Source organism: Poecilia reticulata, linkage group LG20 (assembly GCF_000633615.1).
Source record: "Poecilia reticulata strain Guanapo linkage group LG20, Guppy_female_1.0+MT, whole genome shotgun sequence".
Lineage (NCBI taxonomy): Eukaryota > Metazoa > Chordata > Actinopteri > Cyprinodontiformes > Poeciliidae > Poecilia > Poecilia reticulata.
The window spans coordinates 4010652-4034346 of NC_024350.1; the positions used below are offsets into that span (position 1 = coordinate 4010652).

The window sequence follows — 23695 nt, forward strand, 5'->3', positions numbered from 1 at the left end:
TTTTTCTGTCATTCTGCTCCTCCTCCTGCTGCTCTCCTCCATTATCTTGCTCTTTCTCTACCCATTCTGGCACATTTTTTCTCTTTTTTTTTTTTTTTTACTTCCTCTTCTCCCCCAGATGCCCCAGAGAACAAGCTTGTTTACACTTTCTTTTCCACGTCTCAGAACTGTGTAGCTGTGACGCTAATCTTTCTGTCAAATATATATATATTTCTTTTCCGTCTATCTTTGGATTTTTTTTTTTTTCTTTTCCAGCGTTACACTTCTCCTCCCTCAAATCTTAAGCTGTCCTTCTTCCAACTTAGCTCCTGGCCACTTTGAGGCTTGCCACCTTTAATTCAGATCTACACGTGGAGACGGAGCCAAAATTACAGGTTTGCAGCTAGCCGGAGCGCTCCGTCTCACCGCAAACCCGTAATTTTGCTCCTGAGGAATTCAATCAAATCAGCTGTCGCACTTGTGTTCTGGCAGTCGACGCCGCTGCCGACTGGTTAGCGATGCCTGTCACCATCACGGGGCTCTGTGAAGCCAAAGAGGTCCGAGATGATGATGGATTGCTATAAAATAATGGCGGCCGGGGGAAAGTAATTACTAACTTTGCCTTCGGGGTGGCGTTGGTGGTGGAGGGGGGGTGGGGAGGGGATTTCAGCAGATAAGCCCCTTTTCCAGAGCTCTCGATCGGCTGCGCCAAAGCAAACAGGTGAAGGTCAGAGAGGAACGACTGCTGACAGAAACAATGTAATGACACCCGTGGTCATCTGACGTTCATGTCATCAGCCAAACGTTATCGACACAAGAATGTGATGAATTTCAGCAGCAGGTCTGCTCACTCTGCAGGAAGCCTGAAGAGCCGGTGAAAGAAAATGCAGAGGAGAAACAGAATGTAGGTCAAATATACCGAAGAGCGATATTCAGAAAAAAGAAACGCGTTTCACTGTAACCTGGACCTGGTTTGTCGAGCAGTAATCACCTACATCCCCATTGACTTGAAATGTTTTGTTTGCTTTTTTAAGTTCAAGTTTATTTTTAAAAACGGAGCCGCGTTACGTACTAATGAACATTTACATGTAAGTACATGAGATTATAGCCAGGTGGCTAATTTCCTTCTAATCCCATTGGTAATAACAAACATGAAATATCACTACAGGATAAGAAATGCAGAAAACCAGCGTCTTATGTTGACTCTTTGACCTGCCGCCGTTTTTCTACAATGCTTTGCAAATGAAGAGGTTAATTTTTGGTCTCATTACTAATACAAAGCTTAACGTTATTTATTTGGGATTTTATTGGACAAAAAACAAACAAACAGTGTAGAGCAAAATTACTAAGAAAGAAAGTACTTTTGTTTTTTTATTTAGAACTTTGCAGAGTGTAGGTTTGTGCATCTGTTATTTCTCACAGATGCTCGTTTGGGTTTAGGATTGCGCTTTGCCTGGGCCATTCCCTTCTGTAGTTATTGTTTGACAGAAAGATGACCTTTCACCCCTCTGATAGATTTTCCTCCAACGTTGTCCTGTATTTACCGCAATTCATCTTTCAATCTGTCACAACGTGGCTTCACAGCAACGACACAAGACGGAGAGACACAAGTAGATTTACACAAAACAGCAGGATGTCCGCACATTTTTAAAAAGCCTTAAATTCATGTATTTAAAACGAAGGACTTAAAATATCTTAAATTCTCTTAAAAATGTAAGTTGTAAGGTTTTAGATACATTAATCACAGGTCTTAAATTTTGTCGTTCTATGACTATTTTATCTTGTATATTTAATTTGTCTTCTTTTGTTGTGGGACTTTTCTGTCATGTGTCTTGAGGTGGTTGCGACTCTCGTAAAAAGCTGCTAATATACCGTTGCAAGCTAGCTAGCTAGCTTTTTTTGCATCTATGATGGGTAAATGCAAATTTATTGCCAGTTAGTTAGACGATATTTAGTGTTTGCTACTGGCTCTCTCATGTTGCCAACCCCTAAGAAGGTAGGTGCAATCTTTACAAAAACGAAAGCTCTTAAGCTTGGCTTATGCAGGTTAACGTTGTACAGAGCCATATGCAATAAGAGAAGCACAAAGTTGCTGCCAAGAGCCACAAACAGACCCAGAAGTTTCAACGTTTCTCCTGAATGTAACACAGCAGGATCCCACAGCCATCCAGTGTATTTAAAGTTTTTTGGTCTTAAGTTTAGCTCAAGGTGGTTTTCAAAAGGTCTTAAAAAGTCTTAAAATCGACTTGGTGAAACATGCAGATACTCTGAATAGAGACCTTAACGAATCATGATTCATGATGAACGTCGACAAATTAAAAAGTGGCAAGGGATGACTTTAACAATTTATTGTATCCAAATGGACCAAGAAAGAACAAAAAGACATGACAGTACAGAGAGGTACGGGTAAATGTGCTTAAAATAATGATTACTTTACTAACAATACAGTGAATTGTGCAGCAGCTTAAGTAAAACCACAAAGCACAGTCATGTGTGGAATTAAGGTGAGCATGTGTGGGTGTGTGCAGAAGGTGCTAATAAATGCACAAACCAAGCCAAAAGTGGGGACGGAAGACACACAGTGCAAAACAAAGGAGAGATGCAGCTTCTACGTGCTTTTCTTGGCTCTAGTCAAAATGATCCAAAGTCTGCCCTGATGCTGCAGCGTAGATCTGGAACAAGTAGACATGAGTACACTGGAGCCGTCATGGCATCAACACTTGCTGAACCCGCCGAAGAAAAGCATCCTGACAGCAAGATGCTGCTTTCACCGCACGTTACCACGGCGGTGATGGGTTCAAGGTGATACTCAGAGTTCAGATTTTCAAAACGCAGGGTTTTCAATGTGGGGAAAAACCTTTGATCAACATGTCAAATATTGTTATTTTTTATTTTTTAATATGCTCAGCTTATTTATTTATTTTTACTATCATACTAATCTGAATAAAGTACATGAATACTTTTCCATTCATGTATTAATATTAACCACCATGTTTTATTGTGGTCTGAAGCTGATTTGCTAAATAATAATTATGTGTTTCTCAGCCACATAGTATCAACTAATAGCACAATAAAGTAACTATGTTTCTATCAGTTATAAAAATTCTGTATATATATCAAATATGTATACATCACCTTGAATTAGCAGCTGTTGCTATTGCACTGACACAAACATGGGACTGCTGTAGGGCTGAAACGATTCCTCGAGTGATTCGAGTACCTCGATTATTAAAATTCCTCGAGGAAAATTGACCTGCCTCGAAGCTTCGTTAATTTATGTTTTATCATTTAGCGCAACTTGTTTCAGCCGGAACATTATTTGCGTTGAGCGGAGCTCTGACTTCCGCCTCTGAGTTGTTGACAGAAGCTACGTGTTAGCGGCATAACGTCCAATCTTCAAGTTCGGCCCGCGGGGATTTTACTGATTGGTGATAATTCCGGGTTTTCATCATTTTTGTGGGACCAATAAACATCCTTAAAATGACTGGCGCGATGCCGGGAGTTCGGCAGCCTTTCTGCTCCGGAGCTGCTGGTTGAACGGCGGGAAGAAGCTGAGGAGGATTTATACAGGTGAGCGGAGAGACTGAAAACGGCGGGCGGCTGAGGGTTGATGCTTGCAGGGTAAGAGCAGCTTTACGGACGAACCGCACAATAAACTTATATCATCCCGGTCTGAACAAACGGGAGGCGGAACATGGCTGGTAGATGAGTTTCTGAACGGAGGAGCCGTAAATATCCCGTGTTGCTCCCCCGGTCTACAAAAAAGTAACTGGTAGGGAAGCTCAAATGTGGAAAAAATAGACTGATGTTGATATCCGATAGTAACACTGGTGTTATGGAATATTTACCAATATTTTATTTCATAATTGTTTTTATCCGATTACTCGATTAATCGTAAGAAAAATCTATAGATTACTCGATTACTAAAATAATCGTTTACAACAGCCCTAGACTGCTGTTCTGCTCAGTTTGTCTCTGTTGATGTGTGGCTGTCCCTGTCAAATAAACTTAATAATAATAAAACATTGATAACATTGTTATCAATGTTGCACTGAGAAGTAGCTCAGCACATGTGCAACTCCACCAGGTGTTTGCTAATTGCTGCCAGCTAGTCTGAAGGAGCCGAGTGGTGGAGTCAGGAGTTTTAAAACTTTAGCTTTCAGCTTGGTTCAACTTGTGCGTCTTGAACAGTTTGATTGTTGCCATGGAGATTAAAAGATTTATTAAACGTGTGTGAAAGAATCAAAGCAACGCTCCAGGTATGTGTTTGATGAAGGAATTGCATGATTACACGATTTTACATAATACCGCCTCTTTATGATTCATTTCTAATCGCTCGTTGCCTTTTTTCTGCTCAGGCAGTAGTTTATTTACCGTCTTGCCTCCATTTGTATTCGTGTCCATGTGTGGCATGTGCTGACCTCGTCACATGAGGCGACTCGCGCAAACCTCAGAGATCCTGTTTCCTCCCCAGCATCTCGCCGCCCTGATCTCTGTGCAGCATGCACAAAAAAAAAAGAAAAAGAAATCAATGGGGCGCACCGTCAACATAAGCAGCCCTTAATGCTCTTCCTGCGCGATAGGACCAAATTAGATTGCAGCCGTGGCCCGTAATGGCAGGTGAAGAGGATTGAAATTGACGGTGATTGAAAATTAATCGAATGACCCCGACATGGGATCCGCGGATGCGCTCGTGCCCCGCAGGTTGTTCATAAAGCAGCAGATAATTGCACTGACAGGCCACTGGTGCTCGGGAGCGTGACCTGGAAGGAAAGGTCAAACTTCACTCAGCGACAACTTGACGAGTCGATCCGTAAGGACGGACGGTGGCTCGTTCATCGTCGAGCGGACGGTTTCACGTTTTGTTTTTCACCCACGGTCTTCTGTCGAAATAAACAAAAAATTGTGTGGTGGCACACTCCGTCGCGTCAGGAGCATAAGCAGATTAACACCTCTGTTTACTGTGTGACATACATGTTAAAACGTTTAGCCGGTTCTTTGTTACGCAGCAACAGTGCCGACTTTATCACTGCGCTCTTCTCCTGTCGTCTTAGCGACAGTAAACGGAGCGTTGGCTGATACGAAGGAAAGCAGAATATTGTTGCTGTGAGGAGCCTCTCTGCTCAAACGGTGAATTTAAACGGTTTCTTATTGCACACTAATGGGAGTATGCAGGGAAATAACCAGCAAGAGTCATATTTTTTTTCCTCTCTATCCTTCACCTAATGTAGTCGGCCCCCTGCTAATCTTCTAAATTTGGCGCGTATAGCTTTTTTTGACTGTGTTATTGCTCAACCAGATGCTTAAAACCTTGTAAGTACAGTTGTTTTTCATTCTTGTTGATTTATTTTTTACAATAAATCGCCACGGCAAAGAAAAAAAAAATAGATCTAGGTTTCCCAGAATGGCAACACAGGTCAAGAAGTCGATTTAAAAAAAAAAAGTTTAATAGTGACTGAAGGAAAGTTTATGCAGAGCAACAAAAGTTAGAATAGAAACATTAAAGATCCTGCAGCCTTGACTGTCCTGGCACTTTATTGTTTACTTTGTAAATATTTTAGCTGCTTTGCTTGCTTACTTTTCTGCTGTATGAAATAAATTTCTGCTTTCAGAAATTCATTTAAGTGTGAAGAAAAAGCGTGAATCCTCCAGTTGGCTAAAATGAAACTTTCAAATAGTGTTCATGATTTGATGTGTGTGTTCACACATCCCTTTTTAACCATTAAAAGTGACGTTCTCTATCAAGATGCAGGCACTTTGAAAATTGAACATTTACTGTCGTCTTACCTTAAATTAGAGTATATTTCCTCAAAAGGTTAATTTCTTCAGTAATTAATTAAAAAAATTTAAACGCATGTAGAATATAAACTGATTTCTCACAGAGTGGTATATTTGAAGCCTTTAATTTTGTTCATTTTGGGTTTCTCAGACGTAGGAAATAAAATATTTAATGTTAATGCAGGACAGGTTATATTATGGCCTATGCAATAACAGGTAAAACTGTTGTCAGTTGAGCAGCAGATAGTTATCAACATGCTCCACAAATGTCATTGTGAAAGGACATGTTCATAAAGTTCTGAATCTGAGCACAATATCAGAAAGTTGAGTGGGAGAAAACTGTGAAAACTGTTTATCCGCTGTCATATGTAGCCATGCTAATTAGCCTCAGCTAGCCTCCTGGCTAGCTCTCTAGTGGTGAACCAGCTGTAGCATAGCAGAGTGAAACATTGGAGTGTGTGAGCAGCGTGTACACGACGTGATTGACACTGATAATTTCTCCTCCTAGGCTCTGATTGGTTGTTACAAACCAGAGTGTTTCTGCAGATGGCAGTAGGACCAAAGAGAGGAAATGAAGAAGCTCATTTTTTTTTCACTTGTGTTTTGTATTGTACAGTCATAGTGACAAAGTGACAGCTTAAACATATTCCTTCTAAAAGTTAGGTACTGCAGCTTTAAATTTAACCACTCAGCAGATCCTCATGTATTCAGGCCCGGCTGTAGGACAGTGGACTAATGCTGCAATTCAAATTCTGTTTTAATTCTTATTGTAATGATGTAATATTATTTATGTTTGTAAACACTGCATGATATTTTATCTACTATCACTATTTTCCCTTTCTGTAAATCAACTAAGGTGATCTTGTACTGCAATGTTGTAATACAGGAAGTGATGAGATTCACATCCTTGAATCATGTCTCTGTCTCCTCAAAAGTGACTTCCTGGACACCGCGGACCACAATGCACTTGTGTTATCCGAAAGCGCGCTCTTTGCTGCTCCTCTGCTGTCCCGTCGTTCCGCTGCGCCACAGCGTCCGCTATCGCGGTTGCCCTTGCCCTGTCCTTCCTGTCCGCGCCTGAGCATCTGCCCACCCCTCCACCGCCAGAGGGTTTGTGATCCGTATGCCGGCGTGGCCACCTGCACTTCACAGTTCTCTGACGGTTCGCATATTTGGCATCTAAACATAACTGGCAGGCACAGATCAAGGGAAGAACCGACTGAATGACAGCAGCCGGATCAAAGTCCGCGTACACAAACAACTCGTGAAAATCCTCACCGCTTCCCCCGCCCGCTTCCCCTCCAGAGCTTGGACGTGTTCGTCTCCGTTGCGTAAAAACAAGGCCACGCTGAAATTCCCGCACACCTTCCCTCCTCCGCTTCAGGTGAGGAAAAGACATGAGATCTGAGCGTTTCATCTCGTCTCCTCCAGCTTGAAAGAAACGTGCGAGCATGTCTCCAAATGCCCAGCATGGTTCTTCTTCCCATGGAGCGGTGCTTGTTTGTTTTGTTTTTTCTTGGTTGGGCACGCTGCCTTGCTGAGGCGAGGAAGGACATGTGAGGATGTGTGGCAGGGCTTCCATCCAGAAGGGGATGATTAGAAAAACTCCAGCCGGCGTTGATGTCCGGACAGGAAACTCCGACGTCGCGACTGCGAACGCGGGCGTTTGCGGCGCTAATTACAAGCCGAACCGAGATGAAACCGAGAAACCGCGGCTGGTTCGGGTTGAGGGACTGAACGTCTTCGGTCTCCTCAGATCCGCAGCCAGCCCGGCGTCCCGGTGCGGCGGGGATCTGGTCGCCATGGGGACGAGACAGACTGCATTATCTGCTCAGCGGCCGCCCGGCTCAAGAGATTGCTCGATGGAGGGGCGGACGGGCAGGCCGGCAGAACGAGACACGTCCTGCTCTGCCGTCAAAGCTGCAGTTTGATATTTACAGCAGTATTTGTAGTAGAGCCTTATGAAAGTCTTCACACCTTTTTGGACTGGATCACAATTTGTCACGTTACAATCGTAAATGTTTTGCATCCAGACTTTATGTGGAATGCAAACTACTGGCTGAATAAATTTTAGTGCATTTCATCACATTGAGTAGTAGTTTAATTTTATTGAATAGGGCGTTCCAAGTAGAGCCTTATTTATTTTAAAAGCACATTTCAGCAACAAGGCAGTTCAAAGTTCTTTACACCATGAAAACACAAATAAAAAGCCGTATAAATAACATACCAGTAACCAGTGACAAACATTTTGCTTTGTTTGTTACATAAGAAAATCATCAACATGCATCAAATATGTTAATGTTCCAATGATTGTGAGTCAAAAGTGACTCTAAACAGTTGGGTTTGTAGGCTTGAGTTAAAGGAACTCGGTGTTTCAGCTGTTTTGTAGTTTTCTGGAAGTTTGTTCCAGATTTGAGGTGCAGAGAAGCTGAATGCTGCTTCTCCGTGTTCTGATGAAATATATTTTTTGGGGGTAGTGGCCTAAAGAAAGCCATTAGAAGTCCAATTGCCTAAACTCATGAAACGCACTGCAAAGATGTGGGACGAGTTGCTTGAGGTGAATGAAACTAAAATGTAGCTTTTTAGCCAATAAGCAAGACACAGTGTTTGGTGGGAGACTCAGACTAAAAATACCTTCCCCACTGCTAAGCATGGTGGTGGCACCATCATACTGTGGGGATGGGTTTTCTGCATCAGGCTGAAGAAAACTAAGGGGAAGATGGATGCAGTCCTGGAAGGAAACTTCCCAGACAACGATCAACTCCAGGGTCTTCCAGAACTTTTACAGGAAACACACAGTGGGGGGTTAACATTACAAATGTGTGCAAAACTTTGTCAATATTCCACTAATGTCAAAATAAAGACTATATTATGCAATTTGGCATTTCCATTAAATAAAAGACTCAATCAAAATCGCAAGTAAATAAGGCCATGGAGAGTGACCCAGTCAAATCCCAGACCTAAATCTAACAGAATCACCCCGACTTTAAAATCACCCCCAGCTGTTTTTCTTCCAATCTGACTGGAACTAGCTTATCTTTAAAAGAAGAACGAACAAAACAAATAGTCTCTAGACGTGGCAACAACTTGCAGCTGTAATTACAGTAAATGGAGACACAGAGCAGCGTGGTTTAGTCTCTGAAACCAGGTGCATACGTCTTCAACTTAGACGACAAGAACTTTGGCCATTGACGGGGAAATCGGAGGAGGAAAACCGGACTGGTACAGATCACCAGACAGACTGCTGACTTTTACATCTATTCTGTGCGTTAACTCAGAATACAATGGACACAATTCATCACATTGTAAAGATTAGAGGAGGATTTTCCAGCTTTTTCTCTCTTGGATTTAAGATGTTGTTCTTACTGCCGGTAAGCCAATGATATGCAACCATTTAAGCTGTGTGTGTTTTTTTTCCTCTCTCTCTTTTTCTCTTGCAGGTGTTCCTAATAACATTGGTCCAGTTAGTAAGTAAACAGCATCAGAATACTATTAACACTAAAAAAAGTAAAAAAAAAAAAAAAAAAGAGAAAGCACTCTATTAATGCTTGATGCTTTGCTTTGCTTTGCCTGCTGTTGTGCCCTTCATCGAACATCCCTAAGTGTGGCGCCGAGTGTTCATTTCTGATCCAAATCTACCTGCGAAAACTCTCTCAACAAGTATCGACTAACATTTTTATTGGCGGGAGGGAGGGGGGTGGGGTGTTAGGGTGAGGCGGTGAGCAATAGCTGGAGGCGATATTGTCATGATGCAGGCATATTAATTTACTCCATTCAGACTCAACCAGATAGCACTTACCTGGCTCTGCATGCCCAATGTCATTTGTTTTTTGTTTTTTTTTTCTTTCCCCCTCTCTGTCTCCCATGCATTATAAATAAATGGCATCTAGACTTTATTAAAGTGCCGAGACCTCTCTGGCAGTATAATGTCACGTGTGGGGTGAAGGGGGGGGTCATTTTAATATGAGCCTCAAACGCCTCGGCCGGTATTATCTTCGTCAAGCAGTAGCCCCCTGAGGAGGATGGAGCAAGAAAAGAGGTGCCACGTCTCAAGTTACCGCTGCCTGGAAGGCTGCGTGACGCAAGGAGCCGTACGACTGTATCGAACAGGCCAAAGTGCATCCTGCACAGTCGGGCTCAAGTCTCCTTAATCTTCTTTATTCCCCGCGTCTAAACCGGTGTTCTCCGTTGCCAGATTGATTAGTAAATTGCTTCCCCCCTGTCCGATCCCTCGCCAACATCAAATGGCTCGATTAAAGAGATGCGTCTTCTTGATTTTGATCGATGGTCATAATTAATTTATTCTGTTCCCCTTTGGTGTCAGTAAAGTTTTTTTTTTTATTGAATCTGAAATTTAGTTTTGAGCTCTCGCATAGAAACAGTATGATACTTTAAACTCTATCTACTGTGACACATTCACTCATTGTCATTCCAAGTCCTTCATATTTATTGGCACAATTGGTAAAGAAACCTTAAAGCAGATAATACAGTAGTGTTACTTGTATTCGGTTTTCTTTAAAACCTTGAATAGAGCTTTTGCTCAGTAATGGATAAAAAAAAATGATTTTTTTTTTTTTTTACCAAATCTCTAGTACCCCAGCTCAGGGCGCATCTAATTTTTGAAAAATGTGTAACTGAAGTTGTAGTTTCAGGAAGAAACAAGAGATTTACAAAAAAAAAGTGCATAAAATGACACAGAACCAGTCATTTTGCCTCTCTAAGACAGAATCAGACTAACCACGTTTTACATGTCAATTTCTCCAAATTATGAATTTTAAATACACAAACAATGCTCAATCTTGAGACAGTTAGGTTAAGAAAAAACAAAAATGAAGTAAATGTTCTTCTTTTATTGATAATTGTGTCAAAAATGTCCACTTTTGAAGCTCCGAAAGATTCTTGAGAAATTATTCAAAATGTTAAAAAAATATATATATATATATATTTGTTTTTTCTTAAAAATGGCATAACTTTAGTTATGATAATGATGTAATAGCAAAAAATCCAATACATCAATATGAAATAGATGTTGATGAAGGCTTTTTTTTGGCAGCGGCGCGAACGAATGTGAAGTGTACAAAGAGTTAACAACCTCCGGTTCACATCCTCTTTGTCATTATTCCCAAGTTAAGACACGCATTTAAAACAAGTTTCTCAAAACATGTTTGTCTGGGACTTGAGATGGAAACAGATTGTCCCCAGGTGGTGTTTTAATCAGGCTTACCGCTTTAAAGTGCGACGCTGTTGAGACGAGTCAGAAATGGACACACAGCCGAGCCCCGGTCCACACACACACTCCCTCCCTCCCACTTCTAACAATCTCCCACTGCCTGCCCCCGTCATCATCACATCTGCAGAAGTTATGCCTCTTCTCTGTGCATGGCAGGAGTACAGCTCGGTGTGTGTGTGCGTGTGTGTCTGCATGGTCCTCGTACATGCTTGCCTATGCACAACATGCGGCTTCTCCATCTCATCCAAAATTGCCAGGCCACACCATGTCCAACGGTTGTCCTCAAATCCTTCACATGGAGAGTGTCGAACCTGAAAGGTGTGTGTGTGTGTATGTGGGGGGAGGGGTGCGTGCGCGTGTGCGTGCGTGTGTGTGTGTGTGTGTTTGGAGGGTATGGTGAGGTAGAATTTAGACAAACCCAAAGTCTTCACTTCTTATCCAGAAGATTGCCCCTCCAAGGGGGTGAAGGGGAAGGGATTAGGATTTCTCACAATTAGCAGCCCCCCCCCCCCCTCCTCTCCGACAGAACGATGCTAACAGTAAAACCGGAACGTGCTGACTGCCTTTGTTTTCTAAAACACGCTGAAAGAAGAGGGTGACGCTGCTTTCAGCACAAACAAATATCAAGTTTATGTCTGCATTATTAGCAAAGCAGCAGGGGGAGGGAGAGGCAAAAAGGTTATGACGTCCTTGAGGTTGTTGAAAGGACTCGAGGCGGAGCGTGCGCTTTTTCATGTTGTTGGTTGAAGGTAATTGAATTCCTTATTGACTTTTCTCCAATTCTATTTCAAGTTTATTAAGCCGGGCAGAATTGCCTAATGCGGACCATTAAAGTGAAATTAATATTTTAAAAACAATCCCAGCCCTGCTAGATTGCATTTCATTACGAGTATGGCATTGATTAAAATCCGTCACCACTCATTTAACTCGCCTTACCTGCATATTCTCCGTAGCCGAGTAATTAACGGGGGTGGCGGGGAGGGGACCCAGATGTGTGTCGCTTCCAGTCCATCGCAAACATGAAATCGGCTCGATTTATTGAACGTACATCTCACAGATCCGGCCAGCGCGTTTGCCGGCCTCGTGTCTTGTCATTTGTGTTCCTCGCGATTCTTTGGAGGCTGCTTTGCTCATCAGAACGAAAATGGATGCAAAACAAAGATAGTGGAAAGAAAAGAAAAAAACAGGGCACTTCACGTAAGATATAAGACCTGAGTTTGAGTGGTGATGAGCCGTGCCCTGCTTCTTAAGCTCTTTATTTGTTAATCTGTCATTTCAAAGAGCTTCTCATCCGGCAACTTACATGACTTTAAACCCCTGGAGATGTCGCAGTCGGCAGTGATACGGGGCTCTCCGTGTAAGCACAGCTTTTAAATATTCTTTAAAAAAAAAAAAGAAATAAAGATATAAAGGGATAAGAACGCTGTACTTGATAAGCTTCTGCTGAAGCAGATTCAGAATCAATAACTAGTAAATCTGAGGTGCTTCAAACGTTGCTGTCGGTGTGCAGATAAACTGAGCTCAGCTCTAAAGTCTTGTTTTATTCCGGACCAACGAAAGGGATTTGAAACGGTGATGGGGCCTTGCACAAACATGGTCCAAGCCCTGTACCCCTCACAGCAAAAAAAAAAAAAATGCATTTATTGAAAGAGCGCCTCGTGAACAGCTCTCATATTCTTTTTGCAAGCATAGTTAGGGAAATAGGCTCCTTGCCAGGACACCGCTGGATGCTAATTGGGAAAGATTGCATGATTCATGGAGTCGATAGCGAAAGGACAGAAAGATCAAGTGAAGAGATAAAGGGGCACAATGAGGGAAAGTTATCCGGATTCCTCCCCGTTTGGCTGAGTCCTCTCCATTTCCAACCGCAAAGTATTTCCCTGACACGGAAATACTGACTTGTATGTAATTATGAGGTTATGCTACCCACAGCAGTCCGTCATTCCAAGTGCCAGCACCTGCCATTATTTATTCATTGTTATTCCTCCACCAGAAATACGCCATAATTAGATATTGATCACAAAGTCAATGTGATGAATTAAACAAAATGCCCCCTAAAGTCTGCATTTGTCATACATAGTATCAGATACTCTACATAAATCATGTATGAAATGCTACGTTTAAGAGTTTTATCTCTTGCCTCTTTCGTTCTGGGCTCATTGTTGCAGACACGCACCCAACAGTCACTCCAATTACATACAACGTTGTTCCAATGTCCTTTTAAAGGGTCCTTGGATGCATTCTCCTTGCTCGTCCATGTCAGCCCTGCCCCCCCCCCATTTGTATTTGCAGATTCCCCGACCTACTGATTTGAGTCATGCCGGACATCTTCATGTCTCCAGTTGTCTGTGTCAACAACCACGTAGCCCCCGCTACCCTCCCCTCCCCGTAGACAATCTGTTAAGTGAATCACGCAAAAGGCACATGAATAACTCCTGATTTCTTCTAATTGCACGCAGTACGGCCGAATGTCTCATCTCTAGGTGTTGCTAACCGAAAAGAAGGTAGGCATTTAAGATTATGACACCAGTTACCTTTTCCACAGATTTATTTATTTTAGGTTTTTGTATGATATATATATATATTTATATATAAAAAAACTGGCTCTCAGTAGCCAAAAGTACTGTGTTCCATCTTCGAGAGAGAGAGTATTTATCTGCTTATTTTGCTGTTATAAAGGTTTAAAGGAGAGTTTAGCCAGGTACTCTACAATGCTTTATTATTTCTAGCCTTCAATATTTGGACTGTATATGTCTACATTAGGATAAGAGGTTCCAAGCATTTAATCAGCTGACAAACCTGAAGGGGTTTTTGGTGAAGTTATATGCAGATGATAGCCTCATCTTTGTTTAAGCCATCATGTAAAGAGTCTTAAAAAATACCCGCTTGCTTTATACTTTTTTGTCAGACTTAAATGTTTCAGTGAAACAATGTCTATCAACAAAGATAGTTTAGTTACATTTGATTTGTTAATGGAGAAAAGCTGTCCAAAAAAAGACAAAAAACCCTCGCTCCTGTGTTTAGATTATTCAGCTTTACTGAAGGAAAGACATTCTCTGTCAAGGTTGTCTGGTAGAGACAGCCCATCCAGCTTCTGAAGAAAACAAAAACTCTTGGATTATGTGCACTGATGCAAATGAGATCTACAGAACCGTCGAGTTTTCTTTTCTCTTACGCTTCTGGAAAGTTTTAGGTGGGCCAGCTGCTCCCGGGAAGGGTTGCAACTCTTCCATAATTTTTTTATTTGTTGACAACGTCTCTTAACGTGGTTCATTGGAGTTCTGCAGTCATAGAAATGACATTGTAGCCCTTCACAGACTGATAGATGGCAGTGCCATTGTTTCTCTCTTTGGCGTGGATGTGTTGCTCTTGAAGATCTTTCAGCCTGTGTCATGTTGTCGAGACAAGTTTCACAGTTTAGCCTAAAATGTTTCACAACCCGATCAGTTTGGTGTGATAGGAATTGTGCCAGATATCTCTTTTTTTCACGTGGCACCAAGTTGGAAGCAGGTTTTATCTGTGAAATTGGCCAGATATTAAATTTTGTTGGTCACCTGAAACACTTATCTGTGACAAAAAAGCAAAGATGTGAAATTTGTAAGAGGGAAAACACTTTTCAACACGTCGGCATCAATCTGTTTCTGACTATAAATCGACGCAAAAAGTTGTGTATGTTGAGGCCTTATGTCATGAAGTACAAAAAGCGAAGGTTGGACATTACATTTATTTTACCTTTGGTTAGTTTCCTCACTTGTAAACATAAATCAATTGATAAACATAAATCACGGCTGGTTAGTTTCCTTGTGCACAAATTTAGCACCTGAGCATTTTTGGTTTCTTTGCCCCATATTGAGCAGAAAGCTTTTTGAATGGATACTTTCTGTCTGTGGGGAAACGCACACAGGGTGGTGAATAACACAAAGTTATTAGTAATGAAATGAAGTACTGAAAAGGAACAATGAGATTTTTATTGTTCTTGATGGAGGGCACTCGTAACAGATGCTGCTGCACTCAGCCAGCTCCACCTGGCACACGTCTCCTTATTTGTCATTGCCATCATTTGTCATCGTCGAACACGTTGTCCCTTTTTTCCCCTTCTTCTTATCATTACTTTTACACTTTCATTGGGCACAATGCCTGTTTTTTTTCCTTATTATTATTTTAGTTTCTCTCTGGCATTACATGTGTTATATTTGATTGCAGTATGTTTTCTTTCATTTGTTTGTTTTCTTCTTTTAATCCGTCCAGTAGCTCCTCAGGTTGCATTGTCCACTGCCCCTTCTGTCCACGCTGCAAACAGCAAGCGAGGTAGGAGCTCTGGATCTCGTGCGTCGTCCCCAGATGACACCGCAGCCTTTCTCCTCCTCACTCCCCCCATGTGTGTTTATGTTGACTTGTAACCTCCCTGATCCTTGCGCCACAGAGCCGGAGAGCTCCAAAATCTTATCGTCTGTAGCATCCAGCTCAGAGCTGGACTGACGGCTTTCTGCAGATGAAAGTCTCATTCTTACAGAGAACTGATTCTAAACACTATAAAAGGAGTCATTTCTTCTGCTATGACTATTTTTGGGGAACGTTCCTTTCCCCCTCGCCAATCCCTCCCCCCCAATGCGTGCATTATTTATGACCTTAGCCTATTTCTAGCGAAGGGAGAATATTAGTCTTGTGGGACTATGTCTGAAGGAGTGAGGCGTGTAACGTGGAAGGGTTTTAGCTCACGCTCAGCTAGGACCGGCTGACTCGGATGGGAGGTAGAACGCAACTCGAATGTATGCTCCGTTTGTGTGTTTTTTTTTTAAGCCCGGTCAGGTTGGTGTCGGTCGAACTGAGAGAACTGACCTCAATACAGATCCTTAATAACAGCAATCCCTTGGAAGAAAGCTCCATCTGCTAACCTTCCCTGTTCTGGAACCTTGACGAGGCTGTCAGTGTACTCTGCTGCCAACAAGGCTTAAGGGTCACATCTGTCTGAGCTGTGCCACATAATGTGTCAGCGGTTACTCAGTGTGACAGACTGAACGTCACTTGGAGAGCGTTTAGCGATAGGGATGTTCTCCAACCAACTGCTATGCCTTATGAAGCACCACCATGAAGCTACAAAGACTGTACCCGTTCTGCAAATCGGCTTTGACCTCATACTTCCTCTTAGACACTATTGTAGGTTTTGATTATTCTCAACTTACTTTGTGAATTAGGGTTGTTTTAGTTAAATATATCAATCATTTCACAGGTGTTAGGTGGTATTAAAAGTGTCTGACTGGAGTTGCAATTAAATTTCAAAATATTCCCAACAAATTTAGACTTAGATTTGTGCTTCAAAGACTCGGGAATTCGGCTGGTTCTTTACCTTATCAACTTTTGTTGTCCAATATGTTGAAGCTCAAACAGAACTGTGCATACTCTTGGACTAAAGGGTGCATTTGATACATTTGTGTTCAACCAGGAACATCCTTGCACTGTAAAAAAAAAAAAAAAAAGTTATTTCTGATAAAATATTGGCAGCTATGGTTGCCCAAATTTTACTGAATAATTCTGGTGAAATTCTGATTTTTTACAGTAAATTAGAGACTTTTTTGTTGTTGTTGTTTTTTACAGTGTAGACTGTGAGCTACAAATGGTCCACCAGTCTATTCATGTTTGTTGTAACATCAACAAACATATATGGGTGTATTTTAAACTCACCTCTGTCTTAAATAAGTTTTTGTAGTTTCAGAACGAACTAAATTTATCTGTAAATTTATTAGCTAACATCGTTATGCTATAGACACTTGTGTTTATTCTAAAATGTCAATACTGCTTTTCATTCACTCTCCACATTGCGCCTAGCTCCTTATTTAATACCTTGTTTAGAGTTTACACCTAAAAAATAAATGTTTAAAAGCTGATTAAGAACAAGGTTTACTAAGGGAAAAAATGGATACGCAATCCAATATAATTGAAAAATTATGTTAACAGTCTTAACAACCAGCTAAGTTTTGGCGGGTTAGGTACACTATGCATGTGTCTGATTTGAGTTATTAGAGACTAGATAGACTTGATTCTTGACTTAGAAAACTTGTGAACATCTCTACTTTGAGCTAACAAATTTATTAAGAATCCAATTAAGGAAAGCAAAAAAAAAAAAAAAAAAAAAAAAAAAGTCCTACCACCCACGCGAAGTTGAATGCCCACTTCATTCATGGTTTGACCTGCCTTATGCTTTGTGATGTTGAGTTGTTATCACGTCTCTGTACCATCGTTGTCGCCTTGTGCTGTGATGTGCTTGAAGTAACGTGACCTCTCAAATCCTACTAACAATGCAATATTTTTTTTATTTTTTTTTTTGTGATTGTGTGTGTTTCTAACTCTGGCTGTACCTTTGCCAGACTGACAATGATCTACCAACATCACCTCCGACATGCAGCATCAGCATTTCCATCTCGCATGCCATGGCGCCTCTCGCTCAGACCTATGCTTACCCTTCCGCTGTAGCACTCGCAGCACGAACATCTCAACCCTCTTTTACCCGTCTCTTCCCTCCACACTTCCTCTCTTCTTGCAAGACTGCGAATGCTTCGGCCACTCCAACCGATGTAGCTACCTCGAGGTGCTAAACACCGTCATTTGCGTGAGCTGCAAGCACAACACTAGGGGCCAGCACTGCCAGCTGTGCAAGCTGGGCTACTACCGCAATGCCTCAGCAGAACTGGACGATGAAAATGTGTGCATAGGTTAGTCCCCCACCTGGCCCTCTTCACTGCCATCACGCTTCACACCTTTTCCACCTCACTTCCTGTCTTTGACTCCAAAAAGGTAGTGTCACTTCATGCTAACACCAGTGCGTCATCCAAGTGCATTGTCCTGTCCTCATGTCCCAGAGTCTCCCTCTTTCCTTTTCTCCACTCTTTTTGGCACAACAGTGCAGCTACAGTAATCATGTTGACATAGTTTTAGCGGCTTTTATGCCTAAAGATGTAATGGCAAGATTGATGTTGTTGGCCGTTTCAATTTTGATGTTCCTAGCTAGTCGGATGCAGTTATGTTTGAAGTGTTAGCTCGTAATCAAAGAGTGTGAAATAGTAAACTACGCAGGGATTTTAGCATACTTGGGATTTTTATATAGAAAGAAGATATCAAAAATAAAATTCAGAAAATGTTATTTTTCTAACAAGTATGAAAGCTGTAGACTGTGGATTTCTAGAGGAAACAGCTACATTTAAAATGTACAAACATTTTGCTGAATGTTTGCCAAGTGTGTGTCTTGATCATCTCTAAATTTCCAAAATATAATTTTGTAAATTTTCATTAATGGTGTCATTAAACAGCTGGAGTGAATATGACAAAAATTAGTGTGGTAGCCTAATAGGATACAAAGACTAGTTAATGTAATAACTAGATAGACAGTAGATTCCTAGCGAAATGGCTACATTTGAAATGTATGCACATTTAGCTAAACGTTTGCCAATTCGTTGTCTTGACCATTTCTAGATTTGCAGTTTATTTATTTATTGTCAATAATTGTGCGATTCAACAGCAAGGTGGAGTAAAAAGCTGAACAAGGATTGAAGTTGACAAAATTGTTAGTCTATTGGGTTACATAGATAGTTAATTAAGACAATTTTAATCATTTCAATTTCTAGAACTTTTTTGTACAAAAGTCAACATAGACAAAACCCATTTGACGATTCAAGTAAAGCAGTTACTAACTATTTGATATTTCACAAAGTGTCAAACAGCATTTGTTAGCAGGTATGCTAATTTTAAGCTAGGCTTATCCTTTGCCAAAGCAGCAGATAAGCAAACTGTATGACAAAAAACAACCCATCTCTGGACTTTACTTGCCTGCTATTTAATGCCCACATTTTGTTAGTACACAACATAAAAAATGAGCCGTTACCACCTCGTTCTTCTATATTCATTGTATTTCATATACAAAGATTCCTAAACCACATCTACGTTTGTTCTGTGTACCACAACTCATGTAACTCCCGAGGTAATAGCTTGACTACCCACTGAAATATTTTCCAAGTATCGGCAGTGTGAATTCACAGCTCCGAGTGTCAGGTGCATTTGTACATCCTGAGGGGGAAGTCTGACAGGTAACATGAGTTCTGAGAGATTTTTTTTTTCCAGCGAAGTCACACAGGCAGTCAAAGATGCCAGGCAAGTGCATATGTCATATACATGAAATGGCCTCGGGAGGAGCAGCTGAAACCCGTCACTTGGTATTAAGAGTCACAGAGGCGTTACTGAGTGCCGAGCTCGCCGTCACCCTGACTCTCTTTCTCTGACCCGCCAGTTTGTCACATGCTGTCACCTCTCTCCTCTCGCCTGACCCCTGGGTGTCACTCAGGTGAAGCTTCGTGCAACGCCACCACATTACGGTGCAATGTTTTAGTCAGGGACTGTCAAAATAGCTGTCACTTTGACTGCAGAGTGTTCTGGTTTCTGTGGAAAGGTCAATTAAGCGTAGGTCACCGGAGACGCAAGAGGTTATTTGCTTTCTTTTCACGTTACAGCTTTGGTTAAGACCACCCGTCTCCGTCAGTTTCAGCAAGGAAAGGCATACGCATTTCGAAGCATTTCCAGACTATAGTTAGAATGAAGGAATTTATAACAAAAATGCCCATTTCAATGTGCAGTTCTCTCATTTTTAATCCTCCATTCGTTCCACACTGTCGTCCATCTTCTATCTGTTCATCTTTATCTCTGTGTGAATGATTCTGACTTTTACAGACGCATGCTCACCTAGGCTCTCCTCAGTTCATCTGAAATCAGATCTACTGATAATTGCTTTGCATAGAAGCTCATTGCATGCTCGGTTCTCGTTTTAATGACAAATTCAACACAGATATGTTGTAATGTGTTTAAGGTGTTCATGCATTTGAATTCTAGTTCATTCTTTGCTCATTTTCTCTGTCCTCATTACCGTTGAAATGGTAGCATTTTCCACTGTGTAAATTCTTGAACTCTAGTCAGACTTTTTCTAGTAGAAGTGCAGGTTTGTTTCCATGGATTAGAATATCACGGAAAATACCATTTATTATTTATTTATGAAAAAAAAGGAAAATTCATGTGTTTCATAGACTAATTACACACAAAGGGATATATGCTTGTGTTTCTGGTCATTTTAATGACTGATTAGCAGGTAGTGAATATACAACGTCCAGTTTTACCTGAAGTTTTCTATAGCTTCGTGTGAGATGGCTGTGCTACCTTTGAACTTAACAAAGCACAACCAACAAACACACGCAGGGTACGTTGCTCCCAAAATGATTGCAAAATGTGAACATTTTGTTACTGGATCTCAAGAAGCTTGAAAAGCACTTCCACTCTTACTCCCAACAATTAAAATGATCATACTTATGAAAATATTATCTTTTGTTCTTGAAGTATGTACGTTTTATAAAAACAATAAGCTTTTTACATATTTGTTAAACATTTTCACTATGCGGTGAAGGTATGAGACAGATAATCTGTGAAAAATCCCTGCCTTCTCAATCACACTCCGGTACGTGCTGCTCACCCCCTCCACCTTGCTTACTGCTACGCTATAGCTAGCTCCCCACAGCGGAGTCTGTCACAAATGCTAACGCTAGCTAGCTTGGCCACCAACGATGTCAGATAAACAGTTTTCCTGGACTGGTAAGTTGTTTCGCCACCATTAGCACCTTGAATCGCGCATATACAAGCTTGATTGACAACACGAGGACCCTCCTCCTGGCTCTGATTGGCTGTTTTTCCCTGAGTAGAGGCGCATTTCTCCAGATGCCAGTACGAGAACTCTTTCTTTTCACAGAGTACCTGTCTCATATTAGATACAATCAGAACATAGTGGAAGTTTTAAACAAATATTTTAAAGGGAGTATTTTTGTAAAAGTTTGCAAGATGCTTCTGTTTCTCTGCTTCAGGTATGAAGCAGTTCTAGTCCTCGTGTGTTTTTGTGTGGTTGCTCTTGAGGCTCTGACTCAAATCAAATCTTATGAATCTCCCCAAAACTCTTGAAGGATTCTGCTTCAAAATTCTGTAAAAATTGTGGTCATCTGTTGTGGCGCAGGGGTTAAGCACAACCCACATATGGAGGCCTTAGTTCTCGACACAGCTGCCGCAGGTTCGATTCCCGGCCGTGGTGACCTTTGCTGCATGTCTTCTCCCTTTTCTCATTACCCACTTTCCTGTCGATTAACTATCAAATATCAAAAAAAAAAAAAAAAAAAACTGATTGTGGTCATCTGTCCCTGTTGCTTGTTCACTAGGTGCCACACCTAGCTCTCCATTAACTTCCCTTCACTCAGTTTGTGAGCAACAACCCTCTTTAGGAATAACATTTAGCGACTTCTACCCTCCTTGACGAATGTCTGCTGGGCAACGGTGGAGTAAGCCGCAGCATTCCTGTGTTGACTCATGATTTCTCTTAGCTGTGAGCCAGGGTAATCACATTTAACAGAAATAAACGCTTGAACTTTATCCCTCTGTGTGTAATAAATCTATTTTTTTAAGTCTTTTCCTACGATATTCTAATTTACCGATGCCTCTGACAGAACTCGAGAAGCTGTGAGAATCCTAGACGGGAAGTCAAAGCACCACCCTGTTCTCCAGCCTGTGTGTGTGTGTCTTGTTTTTTCAGAGTGTAATTGTAATCCCTCTGGCTCAGTCAGTGATCACTGTAATGGCACAGGATATTGTACATGTAAGGAGGGCACTACGGGCCCCAAGTGTCAGGAGTGCCTACCCGGCTATTTGTGGGAAAATGGCTGCAAATGTAAGTAGAACCACGACTCTCCGTATGTCCGAAACGTCCCGACTGTTCTCCCCCCTGCCTCCCTTCCTTACCCCCCCGACCCTCCCTCAGCTCTGTCTCCTTCTGGTGTCTTTCTCCGATGTTTACCTTCTCTGTTTGATTTCCGAGCTTTGGCTGGAGGAATGTGCTACACATGCGCGACACGACTGTTGATGTAGATGCCTACGCCGTTAGCCGAAACCTTGCATTTCCCCCCCCGCCGCGTCCCGTGGCTGCATTACCGAAGTGGGATCGGCGGGTGCCCGTTACGGCCTCGAACTGGAAAAAAAGAAGCAACGGCATGGCAGGATGCATGCTGCTCAGTAACTCAGGCACAGGCGCGGCGCTCGCAATCAACACAACAGCTGAGTCAATATTGACTGCTTGACAGGCTGCCTGCGATCCCCTCCGTGCCAACATGCAGCAGGACGATGACGTCCAACACCAACATTTCTCTTAAAGGAGAAACGCAGGTCATTTTCAGGTCCAGCACATCCATTATAGTCTTGGCGTCTATATTTCCTCCAGCCATTTGACAAAGCATGCCCCACGAAGCCTTCGTTTTCCTCCAAATGTCACCAATTTTTCATTGTTTTCGTCAAGCCAAAGTTTCCCTGACGAACCTGCAGGCAGAGAAACGGGAGACGTGAACTTCAAGTGGGGGAGTGGATGTAAAGTTTCTGACAGAGAAATTTTGAGATAAAAGACATTTGTGCCGACTCTGATTGTGCTCCAGGCAGAAAATGCAAAGCTTCCTTTGGATGTGACATGTGAGAGGATTGTTAAATTATTTCTTGGAGGATTCTTATGTTTATTTTCCCTCATTTTTTTTATTTATTTATTTTTTATTATTTAGAATAATCAAAGTTTTCTTATTTTCTCTCTGTCAACTGAATAAAACTGGCAACAAACATTAACCTTAAAGAATTGCCCGGGGAAAGAACATTTCTCTGCAAGAGCTACAGCAAATAAAAATGAAATAGTAGGGATGTCCTGCACTTGTCACAGGTACACCACGAGACAAAAAACAACCAAATGACAGTCAGTTGCCGTAAAAAGCAATTATGAAAGAGTCAAACTGCTACCTGAATGTACAGAAAGGAAAACTTAGTATTTCATGGTTTTCCTTGGAGGGGTTAGCTACAGAGCTACATGGACGAATACAGGCAGTTTTTCTAGCCAACTCTGGTATAGCATAAAACACCATGATGCACCATTTCAATAGCTATGAGTCAGTAAGACCTAACAGGTCACTTCGTCTTTAAGTGTGGAAGGTTTCATCCGTTGTTGACCAAATTTTTTAAACGAATTTTGTTGAAGACATCAACAGTATGTATTTAGCGCTTTCTTGACAACACGTAGCCAACACATCACAGCAGATGCTGGAAAAACAAGACTTGCTGAATGCTATCTCCTGCGGCTAGTATTAGCTTTACGAATAAAAGTTTGAAATACATAAGTTTGCCCAATGTCACTGAAACTTAGAGCTAGCATAAGATCCAGCTGCTTCATGGATCTTATGCTAGCTATCGAAGCTAGCATTGGGATTCTAACTAGTAAAAGCTTTCCAAGGCATTTCCAAAACAAAATCCTAAAAATTATACAAGAAATGGAAACATGGACTGCTTTACTTGGTCGGTCAGTCGCTAACTTCACAATAAAAAGTTGGGTAGTTTTATCGGAAGCATTCTTGATATAAGATATTGCAGTTCTTAAAGAATATGCTGCCAGTGCTGTTAAATGATGTTTCTAATTATCTTAAACTACTGGTGTATAAAGCAGATTCAGAGAAACAAATAACAGGAAGATGGTCAGTCATATTCAGCATTTTAAACGTATGTAGCGATACCAAATTGTCTCTTAATATTATTGTACATTTGGCTTAAGGTGTGTAAGTTAGTGCTGTAAAAATGTGACTTTGACTCATTTGGCGAATATTGAAATGACTT

General features: G+C 41.5%; 1 protein-coding gene across 10 annotated transcripts in view; it reads left to right on the forward strand.

Moving 5' to 3' along the window:
* The window catches only part of ntng1a (netrin g1a), a 160854-nt gene that overhangs the window by 126659 nt on the left and 10500 nt on the right, over positions 1–23695 (forward strand). For 2 of the 10 annotated variants that reach the window (XM_008438353.2, XM_008438352.2), the window contains exons 5-7: positions 9198–9224; positions 17530–17697; positions 21594–21728. The exons of 1 other annotated variant lie outside the window; for it this stretch is intronic. In XM_008438353.2, coding sequence (XP_008436575.1) covers positions 9198–9224; positions 17530–17697; positions 21594–21728 — 330 coding nt within the window. Of the gene's footprint in view, positions 1–9197; positions 9225–13446; positions 13492–15235; positions 15296–17529; positions 17698–21593; positions 21729–23695 lie in introns of all 10 variants that reach the window. 7 more of the 10 variants (XM_008438362.2, XM_008438363.2, XM_008438359.2 and 4 more) reach the window with 7 other exon arrangements.